The 21,774-nt window shown below is 40.5% G+C and overlaps 1 protein-coding gene across 2 annotated transcripts in view; it reads right to left on the minus strand.

The window, feature by feature from the left end:
* Positions 1-21,774, minus strand: part of tnfaip3 (TNF alpha induced protein 3) — an 81,551-nt gene that overhangs the window by 25,183 nt on the left and 34,594 nt on the right. The window contains exon 1 of one of the 2 annotated variants that reach the window (XM_008114513.3): positions 3,668-3,988. The exons of the other annotated variant lie outside the window; for it this stretch is intronic. Coding sequence (XP_008112720.2) covers positions 3,668-3,722 — 55 coding nt within the window. The 5' untranslated portion in view covers positions 3,723-3,988. Of the gene's footprint in view, positions 1-3,667; positions 3,989-21,774 lie in introns of those variants that run through there. 2 annotated transcript variants of the gene reach the window in all.

The following is a 21,774-nucleotide window of genomic DNA, read 5'->3' on the forward strand; positions in this document are numbered from 1 at the left end:
ATAAATGTTTCTCAGCACATGATAATTATTCCACGGGGAAGCAAAGACAACCAGTCTCTTCCCTTTCACTTCTTCTCTCCTGTCACCATCTACTTCTTTTACAGCTTGTGAAGCCATAATAATAGACATAGCTAAATCTTAGTGGGGGGGGGGGGGGGGGAATCAGCCACCTCTCCTTTATGCCTGATTAGGGCCTCTGTGTGATTAGAAAACTTGCATGGATTGGTACAAATAAAGAAGAGGAAATGCTTGTTTTCACATTTTGGAATCCCTGTATTTCCACATACATAGGCAGCCTTGGAGCTGGCATCTAAGTAGAAACAGGAAATCATATGGGTTGCTATGAGTTTCCAGGTTATGTGGTCATGTTCCAGAAATATTTTCTCCTGATGTTTCGCCCACATCTATGGCAGGCATCCGTAGAGATTGTGAAGTCTGTTGGAAACTAAGCAAGTGGGGTTTATATATCTGGGTAATAACGTCCAAGAAAGAACTCTTGTCTACATGAGGCAAGTGTGAATGTTGCAAATGGCCAGCTTGATTAGCATTTAATGGTCTTGCAGATTCAAAGCCTGGCTGCTTCTTGCCTGAGGGAATCTTTTGTTGGGAGGTGTTAGCTGGCCCTGATTGTTTCTCATCTGGAATTCTCTTTTTTCTGAATGTTGTTCTTTATTTACTGTCCTTATTTTTAAAGTTTTTCTTTAAATACTGGTAGCCAGATTTTGATCATTTTCATGGTTTTCTCCTTTCTGTTGAAATTGTCCACATGCTTAAGGATTTCAATGGCTTCTCTGTGTAGTCTGACATGGTGGTTGTTAGAGTGGTCCAGTATCTCTGTGTTTTCATATCATATGCTGTGTCCAGGCTGGTTCATCAAGTGCTCTGCTATGGCTGACCTCTGGCTGAGTTAATCTGCAGTGCCTTTCATGTTCCTTGATTTGTGTTTGGGCAATGCTGTGTTTGGTGGTCCCTATGTATGCATTTGTTGGCCCCAGATATATAAATCTCCCTTGCCTAGTTTCCAACAGACCTCACAACCCCTGAGGATGCCTGCCATAGATGTGGGTGAAACGTCAGGAGAGAATACTTTTGGAACACGGACATACAGCCCATCACGGCCATTTTTTGTGTGTGTCAGGAGTGACCTGAGAAACTGCAAGTCCTGGTGATGCAGTGGGTTAAACCCTTGTGCCAGCAGGACTGCTGACTTGAAGGTTGGTTTTCTGACCTGAAGTTTGCCGGTTTGAATCCAACCTGAGCTCCCTCTATCAGTTTCAGATCCATGTGGAGACATGAGAGAAGCCTCCCACAAGGATGGTAAAAACATCAAAACGTCCGAGCATCCCCTGGGCAGACAGTCAATTCTTTCACACTAGAAGCGACTTGCCATGAAAGCCTCTGAGTATACAGGAAATCAGAATAATAATAATAATAATAATAATAATAATAATAATAATAATAATAATACTTTATTTTTGTATCCCACCACCATCTCCCCAAAGGGACTCAGGGCGGCTAACACGGGGCCAAGCTCAAAAGACATAATGTAAACAAGATAAAATATAAAACAAGACAATAAAAACAAGTAACAGCAGTATAAAACACAAAGATAAAACAATATCAGCTTCAACCACCAAAGGTCAGGAGAGTAAGGGGGGGGGGGGGCAGAGTAGAGTGCATAATAACAAGGTTATCTCCTAAAGTGCCTGGCCGGGGGATCCAAGGTTTCCTGAAATGACATAGGGGTAGGATGAGGTGGGATCAGAGATAAAATACAAAACAGCAGCATGGTTGTCAAGTGGTCTGTAGTGTCCTACCTAGTCGAAAGCGTGCTGAAAGAACCATGTCTTAAGTTTCATGTGTTTCATGTACACAATATAATCTGATACACAAAATTATTTAAAAATATGATACATGAAACAAAAGTTTAGTAAAGCGAACCAACAGAAAACTGAGATGTTCCCCTCTCAAGCACTCAAGTGGACTATTTCAGGTTTTGGAGTAGTATTTTGAAGAAGGGGGACTCAAGCAGCCTTTATTTTAACTTCCCTGCGGCTAGCAGAAACACACCAGAGAGGGCTAACGGGTGCATTTCTGTTTTTCCTCTGAGTGCATCTTCTACACTGTAGAAATAAGGCAGTTTGACACTATTTTAACTGTCATGGCTCAGTGCTACGGAATTGGTAGTTTTACAGGATCTCTGCCAAAGAGGGCTGATGCCTCACCAAACGACAACTCCCAGGATTCCATAGCATTGAGTCTGGGATGTTAAAGCGGTATCAAACTGCATTTTTACAGTATGGTCAGGTATGGGCAAACTTTGGCTCTCCGGGTGTTTTGGACTTCAACTCCCACAATTCCTAACAACCTACCGGCTGTTAGGAATTGTGGGAGTTGAAGTGCAAAACACCAGGAGGGCCGAAATTTGCCCATGCCTGGTGTAGGGTAAAAGTAAAGGTTTTCCCCTGACATTAAGTCTAGTTGTGTCTGACTCTGGGGGTTGGTGCTCATCTCTATTTCTAAGCCGAAGAGCCAGCGTTGCCCATAGATGCCTCCTAGGTCATGTGGCCGGCATGACTGCATGGAGCGCTGTTACCTTCCCGCTATTGATCTACTGACATTTGTATGTTTTTGAACTGCTAGGTTGACAGAAGCTGGGGCTAACAGTGGGAGCTCGCTCCGCTCCCCAGATTCGAACTGCCGACCTTTCGGTCAGAGCTCCACTGGGGGCTCCACATATCCATGCCTGGTATAGATGTATACTTTTCTTGCTTCCCAACAGCCATCCCGAAGCGAACCCCCAAACAATCCCGAAGTCCAAATAGTAGCATAATAATAATAATAATAAAAATAATCTTACTGAGATCTGCACTCATTATTCGCAGATACATCACACAGTCCTAGACACTTGGAAAGTGTCCGACGTGTGATCCAATGCAACAGCCAGCAGAGTATCTGCTGTGGACTCATCTTGTTGTGTTTCAAATAATAATAATACAGTAGAGTCTCACTTAGCCAACATTCTGGATTATCCAACGCATTTTTGTAGTCAATGTTTTCAATGCATCGTGACATTTTGGTGCTAAATTCGTAAGTACAGTAATTACAACATAACATTACTGCGTATTGAACTACTTTTTCTGTCCAATTTGTTGTAAAACATGATGTTTTGGTGCGTAATTTGTAAAATTATAACCTATTTTGATGTTTAATAGGCTTTTTCTTAATCTCTCCTTAATATCCAACATATTCGCTTATCCAACGTTCTGCTGGCCCGTTTATGTTGGATAAGTGAGGCTCTACTGTAATAATAATAATACAGTAGAGTCTCACTTATCCAAGCTAAACGGGTCAGCAGAAGCTTTAATAAGCAAATATCTTGGATATTTAGCACCAAAATATCACGATATATTGAAAACATTGACTACAAAAATGGCTTGGATAATCCAGAAACTTGGATAAGCGAGGCTTGGATAAGTGAGACTCTACTGTAAGAAGAAGAAGAAGAGGACGAAACTTTATTTATATACCGCCCTATCTCCTCAAGGGACTCAGGGCGGTTTCCAACATAACAAAAAACCATACAACTTAAAACCATACAACAACAAAGCATAATAAAATAATGAACAAAGAAAGAAAGAGAACAAGAGCTAGGCGAAGCACTTACTCGCTGTCTGCTTGGAGAGGGCTGGGGAAATCCTCCTCTTTCTCCTAAATCCCATGAAAAGCTTCTCCGGCGCTAGGCTGCCATGGATTAATCCGCTTTCTCGGGTGGGAAGGCTCCCGTGTGGCTGCCCTGGCTCCTCTCCTGCCTCTCTAGAAGCCGGACTGTCAGGCAGGCGGGCCCCTTCCCTTCACCCCAATGCAAGGGGGAAAAAGGGCTGGGGATTTCCAGAGCCGCAGAGAGGCGAGCGAGGGACTTTCCGGCGGGAGGCATGTGACATTCGCGGTGGCCTCCGCCGGCGCTGCTGCTGCTGCTGCTGTAGCCGGCCTCTAGGTGGCGCTGTGCGAGAAGCCAGGCCCGCGGAAGCCGCCGGGAGCACGTGACTCTCCTAGCCTCGTATCATCCTGCTTCACAACACCGACGTCATCAGCCCTCCTCCTTGGCTTCCCAGCCTGGGTTTCTCCCCCGTGAATCACCTGGGGTATCCCCACTGTTAGCATTCCCTGCTCCAGCCAGATTTTTTCAGTTGCATCTACAGCAGGCATGGATGGGCAAACTCCGGCCCTCCAGGTGTTTTGGACTTCAACTCCCACCATTCCTAACAGCCGGTAGGCTGTTAGGAATGGTGGGAGTTGAAGTCCAAAACACCTGGAGGGCCCATGTTTGCCCATGCAGTATCTCCTTTTGTGGTGACCCATAGCCATAATATTATTTTTGTTGCTACTTCAGAACTGTAATTTTGCTACTGTTATGAATCGCCATGTAAATATCTGATATGCGGGATGTATTTTCATTCACTGGACCAAATTTGAAACAAATACCCGATACCCCCAAATTTGAATACCGGCAGGGTTGGAGGGGGATGATTTTGTCATTTGGGATTTATAGTTCACCTATAATCAAAGAGCATTCTGAACTCCACCAACGATGGAATTGAACCAAACTTGGCACACAGAACTCCCATGACCAACAGAAGGGTTTGGTGGCCACTGACCTTGAGATTGGGAGTTGTAGTTCACCTACTTCCAGAGAGCACTGTGGACTCAAGCCATGATGGATCTGGACCAAACTTGGCACAAATACTCAATACAGTAGAGTTTCACTTATCCAAACTTCGCTTATCCAAGCTTCTGGATTATCCAAGCCATTTTTGTAGTCAATCTTTTCAATATATCATGATATTTTGGTGCTAAATTTGTAAATACAGTAATTTCAACATAACATTACTGCGTATTGAACTACTTTTTCTGTCAAATTTGTTGTATCACGTGGTGTTTTTCTGCTTAATTTGTAAAATCATAACCTAATTTGATGTTTAATAGGCTTTTCCTTAATCCCGCCTTATTATCCAAGCTTCTGCCGGCCCGTTTAGCTTGGATAAGTGAGACTCTACTGTATATCCAAATGTGAACACTGGTGGAGTTTGGGGAAAGTAGACCTTGACATTTAGGAGTTGTAGTTGCTAAGATTTATAGTTCACTTACAATCAAAAAGCCCCTTGAACCCCACCAACGATAGAATTGGGCAAATTGGGCTTTTGGTGGGAGGATTTGCTCTCTGTTTCCAAAAAGGAAGAGGACAGGCAGATATTCAGCCTTCTCTGCCAAAGATAATCAGAAATATGTGTTTTCTGATGGTCTTTGGCGACCCTTCTGACACCCCCTCGCAACACACACCCCTCCCCGGGCTCCCGACCCCCAGGCTGGGAAATGCTGGTGTAAGGAATGCAGCTTGACACCGCTTGAAGTGCCCTTGGCAGGCTCAATACGATGGGATCCAGGGAGTGTAGTGAGGCATTCACCACTCTTTGGCAGAGAAGGCTGAAGGTCATATAAAAGTACACTTCCCATCATTACATAGCATTGAGCCAGGGCAGGTTTTTTATTTATCGTGTCAGAAGCGAACCGAGGGTACAAGCTGTAAAGTATTTGAAAACACAACGTTTTAAAAAACGTAGCATTAAACTAAATATCCTCTGACCAGAGTGCCTCTGATGTTGCTACAAGAAGGTCCTCCATTTTGCATGTGGCATGGCTCAAACTGCATTGTAATAGGTGGTCTGTGGTTTGCTCTTCTCCACACTCACATGTTGTGGAGTCCACTTTGTGGCCCCATTTCTTAAGGTTGGCTCTGCATCTCATGGTGCCAGAGCACAGTCTGTTCAGCCCCTTCCAAGTCACCCAGTCTTCTGTGTGCCCAGGAGGGAGTCTCTCATCTGGCATCAGCCACTGATTGAGGTTCCAGGTTTTAGCCTGCCAGTTTTGGACTCTTGCTTGCTGCGGTGTTCCTGCAAGTGTCTCTGTAGATCTTAGAAAAATGTTAAGAAGAACGTGTCTAAATTTTGGAATGTATTTTAATTATGTTTTTAGGTACAGTAGAGTCTCACTTACCCAAACTAAACGGGCCGGTAGAAGCTTGGATAAGCGAATATCTTGGATAATAAGGAAAGATTAAGGAAAAGCCTCTTAAACATCAAATTAGGTTACGATTTTACAAATTAAGCACCAAAACATCATGTTATACAACAAATTTGACATAAAAAGTAGTTCAATATGCAGTAATGTTATGTTGTAATTACTGTATTTACAAATTTAGCACCAAAATATCACGATATATTGAAAACATTGACTACAAAAATAGCTTGGATTATCCAGAAGCTTGGATAAGCGAGGCTTGGATAAGTGAGACTCTACTGTATGTATTTAATTTCAATTTAATTTTACTTCAAGTTTGTTTTTATGTCCAAGGCACTATGCAAGTGCAGTCTGAATGCCGCCTTGAGTCCCCCTTGGGGTAGGGAAAGGCAGGATATAAATATGGTAAATACATAATAAGTAAATAAATAAATAGAAAACTATTTCTTGATTGAAGGTGTTGGTGTGCTGACTGATAACCAAATAGGGCAGTGGCTCCCAACCTTTTTTTGACCAGGGACCACTTGACCAGGGACCACTCTCCAACATTAGCACCAAAAGAGTTATGAATCAGTTTTTGGTCAACTTTAAATTCAGTTTGGTTAAAGAGGAAGGAGATTCGCGGACCAGATTTTCGTTCTCACGGTCCATTGCTGGGCCACAGCCAGGTTGAGAACCACTGCAACAGGGGATGGGCTGGAGATGTTACTGCTTTGGTCCTTTCATTGTTGGCTGTTACTTCCCAGTGGATGTCAGGTGGTGCAATGCTGGCTAAACAGTATAATTTCTCCAGTGTTGTGGGGCGTAGACATCTGTGATAATGTGGCATGTCTCATTAAGAGCCATGTTTTAACGTGGTGAGATGTATTCCACACTGGGCATGTGTATTCAGCAGCAAAGTAACGAAGTGCAAGGGCTTCACTGTGTCTGGTTGTGATCTCCAGATTGTGCCAGTCAGCTTTCGTACAATGTTATTTCTAGTGCCTACTTTTGCTTGATAGTCAAGCAGTGCTTCTTGTAAGCCAGGGCAGTTAAAGTGGTGTCAAGCTGCATTCATTCTAGTGTGTAAATCAGGCAGGGGAAAACTTCAGCCCTCCAGGTGTTTTGGACTTCAACTCCCACAATTCCTAATAGCTGGTAAGCTTAGGAATTGTTTGAGTTGAAGTCCAAAACACCTGGAGGGGTGCCCATGCCTGGTGTAAATGCATCATAGTGATCTACTGTATGTGATCCAAAAAGAACTCAGGGGGAAGTGGCGTATTCATTATTTCTCAAGAATGCCATGGTCCCAAAAGGACAACAAAATACTACTTCCAAATTTACGTAAACATCAGATGGGAAATGATCAGAGAGCTGTGATGCAAGAAGCAGCATTGTCAGATTTTCCCCCTCTTCATTGGGGTTAAGTGGGAAAGGAATCCTGAATTGCAATGGGAATTTATTTGGCAACAACCAATGTTATCTGGTACAGATTATCATGATGGGGTGCTGTACAACATAGTTAAAATACACAGATAAAACAAAGGACTATACAATGCATATATATATATATATATATATATATATATATATATATATATATATATATATATAAAAAAGAACAAAGATTAAAACACCAATACTACTAAAATATAATTATTTCTGAACTATTCCTGTGACTAACCAGAAGAAGAAAAATGTAAACTGAGCATACGTATACAACCAAATAATTTTTCCTTTATTTGTTTTAAGGAGAATAATGTGATTTTTTAAAATGTCAGATTTGTATTACAGAACTTAGCTCTTAAATAGCACTGTTAAAAGTTTCCCTGTACACATAGCAGCATTCTATTGAATGTCTATAATATCTAGGAGCATTCACATGAAGCCCCCGGTGGCACAGTGGATTAAACCACTGGGCTGCTGAACTTGCCGATTGAAAAGTCGGCAGTTTGAATCTGGGGAGCGGGTGTGAGCTCCCCCTGTTAGCCCCAGCTTCTGCCACCCTAGCAGTTCAAAAACATGCAAATGTGAGTAGATTAATAGGTACCGCTCCAGCAGGAAGGTAACAACACTCTCAGCAGTCGTGCCGTGCACATGACCTTGGAGGTGTCTACGGACAATGCCAGCTCTTCGGCTTAGAAATGGAGATGAGCACCAACCCCCAGAGTTGGACATGACTAGACTCAATGTCAGGAAAAACCTTTACCTTTACCTATTCACATGGTGTCCCCCTCACAATTGTACAGTTATTTATTTAATTATATAGGTAATATGTTAACATAGAAATAAAAATGAAGGGTCAAGTTAAGAGAGGAAATAAGTAATTATGTTATAGTGGAACAAGGATATTGCATCCAAGAAGATATTGCTCTTGGATATTATGGACTGTATTAACTTTTTAAAGGATATTCCATTAAATTAATGCTTGGTTGGCACTGCTATATAATCCAGATCAAAACAGATAATCTGGACAGTGTGGATGGAGTTTATGGCCCCATCTACACTGCCATTATAATGCAGATTGAACTGGATTATTTGGCACGGTATACTCATATAACCCAATTCAATGCATTCAGTCTGCATTATATGATTTTATATGGTAGTGTAGATGGGGCTATATCTGTGCAATCACAAACTACCAATGAATGAAACTCTTCTCCCTTGAAAGAATGGCGCATAGAATTTTAAATGCTTCCCACAAGATGCTTCTCCCAGCACACAGACAGCCCCTAGCCTCAGTTGTTCGGAATATGATGGCCCTGCAACATAAGGCCTAATGAGGTATTCTCCATTTGCAAGGTTATTTTTTAGATTTGTTTCTGGCTCAAAATGTTTAGTAAAGCTTGGCAACTAGATAACTCGTTATAAGGACTTTGTAACTTTCAGTGTAATTGTAATATGTTGCCATCATGTTGTTTTGAAATTGGGTTCATCATCACCTTGAAATACCCTGGACAGTAAAAGCAGTAGCATTGCTAATGAATACCTGGAACACAAGGGAATCAAATTAAGTTATGTAATTGAATAGATGTATGGCTCTCAAAACAAATTTCCTCATTTGCTTTTCATCTTTCCTCAGAAATGAGTAATATTTTTCGTCTTCCCACTAGAGTTCCAGAGTTGTTTGACTGATGGCTAACTAACTACTTACAGTCAGGGCGACAAGTTTCCATTTCAGTCACAAAATATGTGGTTGCTGAACCTGTGTATAGGGAAATTAGCATGTAATTAGAAGGACTACAGTATTAGCAAAGGAGGTACATCTTTACTTGAGGACTTGTAATAGTCTTGTGCATTTGTCTGGTAATTAAAAAGGAAATATTAAATGTGGTATTTCTACTAATATTTTTTAAATTAAATGTTTTCATTTAAACTTTATATTTCAAAAGGACTTCTAAAGATGCTTTCTGAATGGGTTTAATAGTAAGTTATATTTGCATGTATACCTGATTATTAATCAATTAACAAATACGATGATCTATGATCTACATACCTGTATCTATAAGACCTTTTGTTTAGATTAATTTATGGTCTGGGGTTATGTAATGGTTCCTGGTTCCAATCTTGGGAAAGCAGAGTTAATATTAAATTATAGTTCAACTGAATTAGATTCTAAAGAGCACATAAGATACAATGATAGTGTTTAAATCTTTACCAAAGAAGAAATGCAAGTAGCTAATACATAAAACAGTGCAACAATTTAGTGAAAAACTGCTGCCAAAGTGCTAAATATCAGTCAGTTACTGCTGCATCACATGTCTCTCTTCTTGAAGTACTTTGTTTTCGAACTGAATCTGAACAACTTGCTCTTTGATAAAGGATGCTTTCAGATAACTATCCCCTCTAAAGTAAAGCACCTATGTTAAACAGAGAAAGATAAAACAAACTATTTAAACAAAAAATAATGACCTCAGATGATTTGAGTAATTTTAAATTGGGCAATGAAGCACTAAAATCGTTTCCTTTGCCTTGGTTCAGCCATAAATCAGAAGAAGACTCAGATTTGGAAGAGCAACTATGATGGAACTAGATATAGATCCTCAAATACACACACAGATACATTTCTGAATGCCAAAGCCAGGATTATATGCACTGTTGTATTTCTAGTTTCTATATATGGTTGTGAAAGTTGATCAATTACGAAATTTGATAAGAAGATAATCAACTAATTTGAGATGTGGTGCTGGGGGAGAGATATCCTGGACTTCCCAAAAGAGAAATAAATTGATCCAAGAGCAAGTCAAGCCTGAACTCTACCTAGAACTCAAGATGACTAAACTGAGATTATCATACATTGGACATATCATCAGAAGATATTACTCACTTGAAAAGACAACACTTATTGTCAAGGTAGAAGGCATCATGAAAAGGTGGATAGACTCAATTACAGATGGGTATTTCTGTCAAAGTATTTCCAATTTCTATTTGAAGAAATCTGACAGGCAAAAAAATCAACTCATGGTGCTAAAAAAGAGAAGTAAATGGAGCCTAGAGGAAATCAGGATTGAATTTTCCCCGGAAAACAAGATTACTAAACTGGGTTTATCATACTTTAATGATATCATAAAGCAGTGTGACAGGAAAATATGGTAAAGGTTGGAAAAGTGGAAAGCAGCAGGAAAAGAGGAAGATCACATTACAGGTGGATTGATTCAATCAAGGAAGCCACATCCCCGAGTACGCTAGACATAAGCAGGAGGGCTGATCACTAAGGCTCTTGGATATTTCATTCATAAGCTTATCATAATTCATTCAACTAGATGGTAAACAATAACAACAGCTCACTGGGACTTCTTCCTAGGGAAATATGTTTAAGAATGTGGTCACAGAAGGGCAGAGAAAAATTATTCCTTTCATGCCATTCCCACAGAAACTCATAAGCCCTTCTCATGTCTGAAATATATGGGGGCTCAACTGTATGGGCCATTCCCATTAGCTCTGATTCTATATCTTCATGAATACCTCATGTCTGCCAGCAGCCACCTATTTGGTAATTCATGTTTTCTGCCTTCAGGTTTCTGACTTACGAGAACTCTAAGGCAACCCTATCATGATGTTTTCTGGGACTGAGAGTGTCTGGTTTACTCACCCATTGTTACCCAGAAAGTTTCCATGGCCAAGTGAGGAATGAAACCCTGGACTCTAGAGTCATAGCTCAAACTACACCACACTGCCTCTCGCTTCCTGACCATATTACTTTGAGAGGCAAAGTCTGACTACGGCCCCATCTACACTGCCATTATAATGCAGATTGATCTGAATTGTATGGCAGTGTAGACTCATATAATCCAGTTCTAACTGCATTACAGGCAATCCCCAAGTTACAAACATCCAACTTACAAATAACTCATAGTTAAGAATGGGGGTGAGACAACAGGAAGTGAGAAAAATCTACCCCTTGGAAGGGAACTTCACTCCTGAAAGAATTATCATGGAAAAAAGGTGTCTCCGCTGAAGCTTTATCATCAATCCTTGTCTTCACAACACAACACATTTTTAAAAATCCAGTTATTACAAGGACAGAAAGTGGTGAAATCTTTTGAACAGAAGCATAAATAGCAAAACAAATTCCACAGGGGTGTTAGCCCTTCCCTATGCTATCCAAAGCTACAATACAGTATGTGTGTATGTGTATATGTATATGCATATATGCATATGTGTGTGTGTGTGTGTGTGTGTGTGTGTGTATGGAGTTTCATTAAAAACAAGGTGCCTGTTCTGATTTACAAACAATTAAACTTAAGAACTAACCTACAGGACCTATTTTGTTAGTTACTTGGGGACTGCCTGCATGTAAGTCTACACTGACCATATAACCCAGTTCAATCTGCATTACATGGAAATGTAGATAGGGTCTTAGGACCTCATCACATGCAGGCTTCTCCCCTTTGCTAGGCACTTTAAAAAAAGAAGGATGTCATCAAACAATGCAAGACTACTTCCAGGGGTTGCCCATAGGGGCTCCTGTTTTAAAATGTCTGGAAATCGGCATTTTTGGAGTCAGGCGCTATCCAACTCCAGACCTCTCAATTCACTTGGAAGCGGGAAAAGGCGGACACTTTAATGTGTACCCACCTTGTCCTGCTGGATGTCTCTGTTGTATTGCTTTATGACAGCAAATGCAGCAATGATTGCTTTTGAAATGGTACATAATGGAGAGACAGCAATTCTGAGGACACTAAAAAACATAAAATGCAACAATAAAAGATAGTTCCCTCCGCTCCCCCCCCCCCCCCCCACCATAGGATGAGGTCTTTAGTATGAAACTGGAATACTCAGTGGAATCAAAGAAAGCAATTAAAATGTTTTGCTGCCATTTAGGTGACTTTGAGTAGAGATGCTTTCAGACCTAACACTCAGGGGTAACTATTGATATGGATGAAAAGAAAAGTGTGTGTTTTTGTGTGTGTGTGTGTGTTGGGGGGAACTAAGCTACTAATTCTTATTAACAGTATTATTCCTACTGTCAGCACATTTTTGGCCAGATGCCCATGAGTATCTGGACAAGGTTATAGGAACACCTCAGTCATGTCCTTGGGATATAAATTAGATAGGTAGCAAATCAATTGACAATTAATGTCCTGTTTTGCTCAAGAAAAAGCCTTACAACATCAGCAAAGGTAACCAAAAAAGCTTTACTTCAGCAAAATAATAGTAGTAGTAACAATAATAATAATAATAATAATAATAATAATAATAATAATAATGTAAACAGCAGTAAAGGAAACAGAAGGTAAAGTTCAAAAGCAATGCAAGGTCTTACAGCAGATGTGAAACAAAACTCTTTGGCACAAGTCTTCACAGCAGACAGGAGCAAGAGTCTTTGGCAAAAAAAAAAGGTTTACAATATACAGGAAGAAGAGTCTGTGGCAAGAAGTCTTTTGCAAAGCTAGAGCTGTAGCATGGAGACTGGAACACAAACAAACCAAGTAGGTCAGTTGCTGCCAGCACTGACTACTGGTTTGCTGCTAATTTATAGCCCTGAGCCCCCAGCACAAATGTTCCTAAGGTGAAGTCTGATTGTTCGGCATTTTTGCTGTGAATTTAGCTGAACTTCTCCTTTCTTCTTTTGTAAGAACTTGTAGTATGTCTTCCTCACCTCCTCCTTTCTCAACGGCCCCAAACCCCCAAGTGCTACCTCTTCAGCCTCCTGTTCTACCTTTTCCTCAGAAGTCCACAACATCTAAGGTACTGTTCCATTATTTGGGCGGAGGTCACTAGAGGGCGCTAGAGGCAGATAGTTCATTTTATGGAGAGAGAGTTGAGGGAAGAAAACAATTTTCCCTGTTTTTGCTGATTATTCCCCTTCCCCTTTTATATCTGTAAGCCGCCTCGAGTCCCTCTGGGGAGATAGTGGCGGGGTACAAAAATAAAATTATTATTATTATTATTCCCCCTTCCCATGTCACACACAATTGTTTTTTTCCATAACAGGGACATGGGTGGGTGGAATAATAGGAAAACAAGAATAAGTAGTTTAACTTCTTCAACCCACTCCACCCATAAATTGGACTACCCTTCTGCCTCTAGCGCCCCCTAGTGGCCTCCAACCTCATTCCATGGGGGGAAAGCAGAAGGAACTATCTTCTATCTCTCTAGCACCCCCTAGTGGCCCCCACCTGGATAATGGAACAGTACCACAATTAATTAATTAATTAATTTCATCCCAGTAAAGGTCACATTGCTTTTAAGTGCTTATAAAATGCATGCTAACGAAGCCTGTATTTAGAAAGGAACAAGCACTTTAACCTTCACTTCACTCTATGGATCATAGAACTGGTTATATTCTGGCCAAAAATGTGCTGACAACATGACATAACAAAGACATAAATACTATTTTATATCAGAAAGGCACTGACTAATAAACATGCCCACATTTTCAGTTTCTATTTTCTGCTCATTATCCAATCTATATCTAGTGTAAGGTTCAACTACAGAACTGCATTAGGTCCAACTTGTCAGGTATTCCTAAAAGTGCTATAACTATTTAATAGGATGCAAAACATTTTAGAAATCATAGTCAGGAATGTATTGATTTGTCAATTTATTGGCTATGTCTACTCTGTCTTGTCTCCTGGGAATTCTGGGCAGCTTACAACAGAATAACAACATCCATCCAATTTACAAAAAAAAAAAAGAAGAAGAAGAAGAAGAAAAAAAAATCAGCAGAGAAGCATAACAAAATAGCAGCCAAAATATTTAAAATACCTGCAGACCAATTAAAACAGCACTTTAAATTTACATAAAGAATACTTTGCTTTTAAAAAAAGCTTCATTATTTTCCATTTTCATTAATAAGGAACTCATATAGGCCTCCCTCAAAATAAACTTCTGCAGGGCAGATTCAGCAAACCAAAGTGATAGATTGCTATATATTGTTATCCAAATTTTAGGCAAAATCCACTTTAGTGTATTGTCAGTTTTCTGTAATGTATCCAAGATAATAGAACTTATCTCCTAGACTACAATAGAAGACTTGGAATGAATTAAGTCTGTTCAGACAGCCACCTGATCTAAAATAGCTACACAACATCAAAAAGAGGACAACGTAACAGAAACACAAACCACATCATGCGGCAAATGCAGAAGCTGTCTCTTCTCCACATCCAGTCACAGAGTACTATTTCAGGGTTAGTGACATATTTGCCTGCTCACTTTTCAGCGTGATGTATGTTATCACTGTTCTTGTGGAGTGAAGCAAATCAGTCTCTATTGAAAACAAAGCTGCAGGTCAGAAACTAGTAGGAAATATCCTCTGCTTCTCAGTTGAAAGTCACTAGTCTTCAGTGATGTCAGTGTGAAATAACTAGATTTTATCATTGTGTTCACTGCTAGACATTTATAATTTAATAAGAAATAAGGGTTTTGTGGTGCTATGGGAAAATGTACAGCTTATACCCAGTGAGAGAAGATCTCTGGAAACCCATATCTCCCTATATGAGCCTACAAGGGATTTCAGTCCAATATTTCACAGATACCTTTGGTGAGGACACAGGAGGGAGGCTTCTTGGTGGCTGCTCCCTTCCACAAGGAGGGCACCCTCTCTGTCCTCGTCCACTGATAAGGCAAAGATCTTTCCATTGAACTGGCATTTGTTTGTCTATGTGTTAAGATATTTTACTAGAAGATATTGATGCTGTCATTGTTGTGATTTTCATCACATTCTAAATTTTTGTATATTATTTTTGTCAGAAAAACGAACTAAAAGATCTCAGAATAATCTATTGTTGTGCTCTTCTTACCTCTTTTTCTTAAGAGGAAAATGCTGTGGTCGGACCCGGGCGACCATCTGCATTTAGTCTAATCTGACCTGCAGCGATGAGTTCCGCAGATCAGGAAGAGTCACACTGAGACCAATTCGACTGTGCAAACATGTCCCAGCAACCGTTCAAAAATGTATCTTTTGCTTCCTCTCTGTGCCTTTCTGGACTTTGTAACCTTCTCAAATAAGAGCTACTTTGTATCCCGTATTGCATGAGAGCATGAATTCCCTCTCGCGGCTCTGCCCTCCCTCCCTTTCCTCCCCTTGCTGGGCGAGTCACGGAACAACAGGCTACCCCCAGCTTCTATTTCTGGCCATATCTCCTTTGTTTTGAATCCTAGCATGTTCATCTTTCATATTCTTTTCTAAAAATGCCTCACCGTCAAAAGGAGACCACCCGCACACAAATTGATAAGGTTTTTGGAATCGGATCAGCTGATTGTCAATCTGTCAAAAAATGTCAAAACGGAGTTCCCTTGCATTACGGCGCGATTTTCTCTGCAAGGGCAGGCTTGCTGAAGTTCGGACTGCATGCGGGGGCCACCCAGAGCCCCTGCCCCCATCCATGAACTGCCCCCATCCCTGGAGTGCCCCCTCCCTCTGACCTTTTGATCCGGTGGGGTTGCTTCACCCAGATAGCCACAGATTCGACTCCTGTGGACTTTTATTTTATTTTATGAATTCCACACCATAAAAGGCTTGGGAAACGAAGGGAATATATTGTTCCTATGTGTGATTTGTATATCCTACATGTTCCTTTTCTTTATCCCTGTGAAAAATGTCTTATATTAAAGAATGACTGAAACCTGACCTAGGAATTAAGTGGGCAAGTTGCAACACACCCCAGAGGGAGATAATTCCTCACACCAGGAAACTGTCAGATTCCCCTTGCATGGATAATAGATTAGGGTTTTTTTCCCATTAAGACATCGGAGCAGGGCCATCGTTTGGGAAATCAGCCGTCCGGTTCCTGGACCACTTAACAACAGGGACAATCAAGGCACGATCACCTCGGCTGTCAACATGGACAGGACACATTTCAACAACAAATACAGCCCATCTGACTCATCAGGGTCTGGCAAAATCTGCCAGACAAATATGTATATTTACACCCCAAGAAGCAGTCTAGAAACCCCTTCTGGCATTTACTCAATAAATCAATCAATAAATAATCCCTTGTTAATCCCCGGCAAGTCCATTGTTCCTAGATAAGCCCGCCTCCTCATCCCTGATTGGTGGGGGACATCGAGGCATAGGGAGCCCCCTGGTTGGACGAGGGTTCCCGCCGCCATCTTAAGGACCAATCAGCACATAGGAAGGCGGGGAAAGGAGTAGAGCGAAATTCAATCCGCGCCTCCCATTTTTTGTTATAAAAGTTGTTGATCTGTAAATGTATGTTATGACTTCTTGACGAACGATTGCAGATGTCATCCTTTTCAGCTGAAACTGAATAAAACAACTCTGTCTTCTTTCTTCTCGTCTGGACGGTAAGATTTTCTGGCTAAACCTTGATTTATAGCGGCTCCCCCCCCCCTTGCCAGGATCTTCTGACCTGCGGGGCAAGAAAGGAGCAAGGATTTCCCCTTAAAAGGAAATCCTTAATCGAAATCTAGTTCGATATCAATGCCTCTTTTGCCTCGGTTTCCACAGAAAGTTCTGCTCCTTTTGTATAATCAATACAGTGCTAATCCTTTGTCTCCCACACATCCAGTTTGAGAGTTTGTAGTGTGGCATAGTGCTTTGAGCACTGAATTACCACTATAGTAACTAGCTTCCAAATCCCCAGTTGGCCATGGAAACTCACAGAGTGACCTTGGGTGAGTCACACTCTCAGATCTAGAAAACTCTGTGATAGGTTCATCTTAGAATGACCATCATTCAGAAATGATGTGAAGGTACACAACAACACATTGCTTATACCTTTTGAATGATGTCCCTGAAACCAACCAAGATTTTCCAGCAGGCCTTTCTGGAGCAGAGTCTAGAAGTGATGTGAGTCAGGGAGGCCGTGTGATCCACCACATTGTTGGCTGCTTCCCTTGCAAATTGTGATACTGGGTTCTGGTGGCAAACTAGGGGGATGACTGGAACCATTTTAAAAAGCATAAAATACTTTTTTTAATTTTTGAAATTTACAAGCTTCTTCCTAATACTTTCATGGCTTTCTCTGGTTTGCCATTTGCAACTGAATTAGGTGGAGCACATTTTGCAACCACAGAGGCACAAGCTTGGGGTGCCACACATAGTCCAGAATATGTGTTTCCCATCTGTAATAGTGGTTGTTGTCATTGATAGTGGTTGTTGTTATAATTTTATATGATATTGTTTTATACTCATGTACCATTTTATGTTACATGTTGCACCCTGAAGTGCCTTGTAAGCTGCTGTGATGTCTCATGGGCCTTGTAGTCCCGTTCCTAGTGCTATTGTGGCAGACGAAGAGGAAAACATGGGATTTACACCGTTTCAGCCAGAAACGGAGCCCCAGCACCTGCAGGATGTTTGCCCTCAAGAAGTTAGCCAAACAAGCCTTGGGCAGAATTCTCCCCCGTTTTCTCGTAAGGACAATTATAATAAAGATAGAGGCGCTAGGGAGGCGAATCGCCGAAGCGCCAGAATCGCAGCCAAACAATTAGCTGATTAAGTCTGCTTCCCTTGGGAAATTCTAAGGAGTCATGCATCTGGACAGAGATGAGTTTCACTTCTAGTTCTCCAGGGAAAATGTTCTTCTGGCGGGAAAACGAGACCCTATTTAGGCGTTTTCCCGCGAAGGAAACCTTGCGGAGTCAACTCGTCAGCTTGAGGAGTGAGATCGTGTGTGGACTTCGTAATCCCAGTTCCTTGTTCCCGGACCAAGTTTCAAGCCGCCTTGTTTCACGGACCTTGCCACGGACCTTGTTCTTGTTCCTTGTTGCCTCGTTTCAAGTCTTGTCTAGCCAAGAATCTAGTTGTTTTCCAGCCTTGTTGTCAAGCCTCCATGGACTAAAAGACCTTGTCATCTCCCCACACTTTGCTTGGCAAAGTGTGTGTTTCGGTTATTGGATTATAACTTTGGACTCTATATCGCATATTGGACATTGTTTTCCTGGACTATATTTGACCTTTCCTGAAACTATATTCTTCACTTGTTTTTATTGACTTTATATATTTCCTTAATAAAGATATTAGATAGATTCTGGTCTCTGCGCATGGTTATTGGTGCTCCGCAGCCTGGGTCCTGACAGCTGCCCTGAGTCCCTTTGGGGAAATGGTGGCGGGATATAAATAAAGATGATGATGATGATGATTACTGCTGGAGTCAATGGAATCAGAATCCTGGTGCAGCTGTACAGACTATTTTAAAGTGGTCAGTCAGGTAAGCAATATTTATCTGTTTCAGTTTCAAGCCATTTACACCCATGTTATCTTTGGTTAAAAGTTTTTATTAAATGAATTAGTGGTATACAGAATATGAGAAAGAAAGACACCTAAAGTTAATAGAATACACATAATACAGGTATGCTATTCCCCCGAATCCCCCCTCCTCTCCCACCCATGACTTCCGCACCACCCAGTGTGAAACTAATATCTCAAAAAAATCTACTCTTATCTTACATTAATACATTTCCCTTGTGACAACTTTGTGTTGTGGTAATCTCTGAGCGGTTAGACTCAATTTAACCCTCTCTGGGGGAGATTCCACCAAAATCAGCAGAGTAGCAAAAGCAAAGCTTTCAAATGCAACAGTTACTTACACTGGGTGAGCAAGAGAAGCCTTTATAGGATTGCAATGGACTGCAGAGTCTCAATAAAAGTTCAAAAAGTATTTATTCAGGTAAAAAGAACTCCATTGTAGATAGAAAGCCTTGGGAGCTGTCTAGATTACTATAGACTGGATTCTAAGGAAAAATAAGAAAGGAAAAATAACAAACATCTACATAGTTACATCTTGCCAGGAGAGATGGCAGGATGCTGCTTGTTAGCTTGAAGAACAAAGGGAGAAGAGAGAACCAAAAAATGGTTCCAACCGCATGGTCCAGTTTATTGGGGCCATAAAAGACACTCTGACCAATTGGAAGTTAGTGTCCCTAAAGATTCACATTTCTACCAACTTCAAAGTAAGGGATGTGACGTAAACAGGATAGAGTGAAACACAGTAAAGCCTGTCTAGGCATGCTTTGGAAAACAGGGAAAGGATTCCCTCAATCTAACTCTATCATCTATCTAACTACATTTGGACTTGAGTAGTCCAGGATGATTTCCCAACACTTTGAAATCTATTTTTGTCTTCTTTTCTAGGTATCCAAATGTAAGCCGCCATTTCTTAACGAAATCTTCATTGATTCCTCCCCATATTCCATTGAATAGCTTGGCCATCTGGATATAGTCTAATAACGTTTCTCTCCCCTTTAGCAATAACTCTTTTCTTCCTTTCCAAGATTTTGCTATTATTATTCTCACTACAACAAAACTGTATTGATAGATTTCTACATCATCTTTATGGATTTTTCACCAAACAGCCCTAAGAGGAACATCTCTGGATTTTTCCTAGCCTTTTTAGTGATCCTGTTATTTGTTTGTTTAATCACTTTTTTCCAAAATGTTTGTACCAACTTACAGGTCCACCAGGCATGAAAATAGTACTTTTCTGTACTTTACATCTCCAACAATTCCCCTAGTGGGATTTGTCTATTTTAGCTATTATCTCAGGTGTTACATAACTTCTATAAAACATTTTGTACATGTTTTCTCTAATAGATCCTACTATTGAAAATTTGAATCCTCCTTCCTATAAATATTCCTAATTATCTAACTCAATATTTTCCCCAAAATCTTTGGCCTACAAGATCGTTATTGTTTTATTTGATTACCTTCTATGTTGTACTCTAATATATACCTAAATAATCTAGAAATTAATCGCTTATTTCTCTAACTTCAGTTATCTAACTTCAGTTTAGGCTTTAATGTGATACCCTATGATCACTTTTTGTGTAACCCTTATGTTTCCTATTTGAGAAACAGGAATTGAACTTTACTACCAAACAGATGACTGGCATTTTATATTATATCAGCCTCCTTTGTTGTCATTGCAGTTTCGTTTTATCACGTGCAGACTATCTTACATGATAATGCTCTCATGATTTGCTAAAAAAAGGTGGTGCCACATTCCTTTTTCCATTCCCTTTCCCTTCCTCTTTTTAGTATTACTGAACTTTGGATCTGGTGCTTTGATGATGAACTTATATATACAAGTTAAGGAAACAAGTGACACCTTTGCTTTCTGATGGTTCAGTTCATATATGCTTTATTTTATGACCCAAATCATTAAAAATATTGTATATAGAATTACCTTCAGGCTCCATAAAATTTGCCGGTAAATGAATTTTGTGTTTAGACTTGGGTCCCATCTATCAGATTTATCATTATGTACATATATGCAAATACAAGCAGTCCCCAAGTTACGAACAAGGTAGATTCTATAGGTTTGTTCTTAAGTTAAATTTGTATGTAAGTCAGAACAGGTACATTTTAAAAGTGTAACTCCAGTCAAATTATATATCTTTTAGCTTTGGGTAGCATAGGGGATTAACACCCCTCTGGTGTTTGTTTTGCTGTCTGTGCTGTGATAACTGGATTTTGACAAACATTGGCTTGTTGTTGAAACAAGGCTTGGTGATAAAGCTTCAGCGGAGATGCCTTTTCCCCATTATAACTTTCAGGAGTAAATTTCCCTTCAGAGGGGTAGACTTCTCTCACTTCCTGTTGTCTCACCCCTGTTATTAACTATGAGTCCTTTATATATCAGATGTTTGTAACTCGGGGACTGCCTATATAGACATTCCAAAATCCCAAGAAATTCAAAATTCAAAACACAACCACCCTGGGTTAGGAAACTCAACCTATATCATCTGTCAGAGAGAACTGTCCAGTGGAACGAGAAGAATTAAGAACACAACTGGATGACTGAACTGATAACTCCAATGTGATTTTTGAAAGTAGATATTTCCAACCCAACACAGAATCAATGCACCTGACTCCTGCAATAACCCAAATGGAGTAGCCAGTACAGCCATTGTGGTGTAAAAAGAGCTATTGTCATTTCAACCACATGGCAGCTGGTTCTTTTAGAACAGTGGTTCTCGAACTGTGGGTCCCCAGATGCTTTGGCCTTCAATTCCCAGAAATCCTAACAGCTGGTAAACTGGCTGGGATTTCTGGGAGTCGTAGGCAAAAACACCTGGGGACCCACAGGTTGAGAACCACTGTTCTAGAAAGATCTAGTGCTTTCCCCACTTCCTGTTTTATGTTGAAATTGCTGTGGGAAGTTGTTATCTCAAATCACATTTGAAGTTTCCTATCTCCTAATCCTGTTACCAATGTGTATAAATACTCATAAAATGGAAATATACATGGATCTTTAGGCATGTGAAACAATACATATAGAGTCCACAATATAAAATGAGATAAAATGT

The sequence above is a fragment of the Anolis carolinensis genome, chromosome 1 (assembly GCF_035594765.1).
Source record: "Anolis carolinensis isolate JA03-04 chromosome 1, rAnoCar3.1.pri, whole genome shotgun sequence".
In the NCBI taxonomy this organism is placed as follows: domain Eukaryota; kingdom Metazoa; phylum Chordata; class Lepidosauria; order Squamata; family Dactyloidae; genus Anolis; species Anolis carolinensis.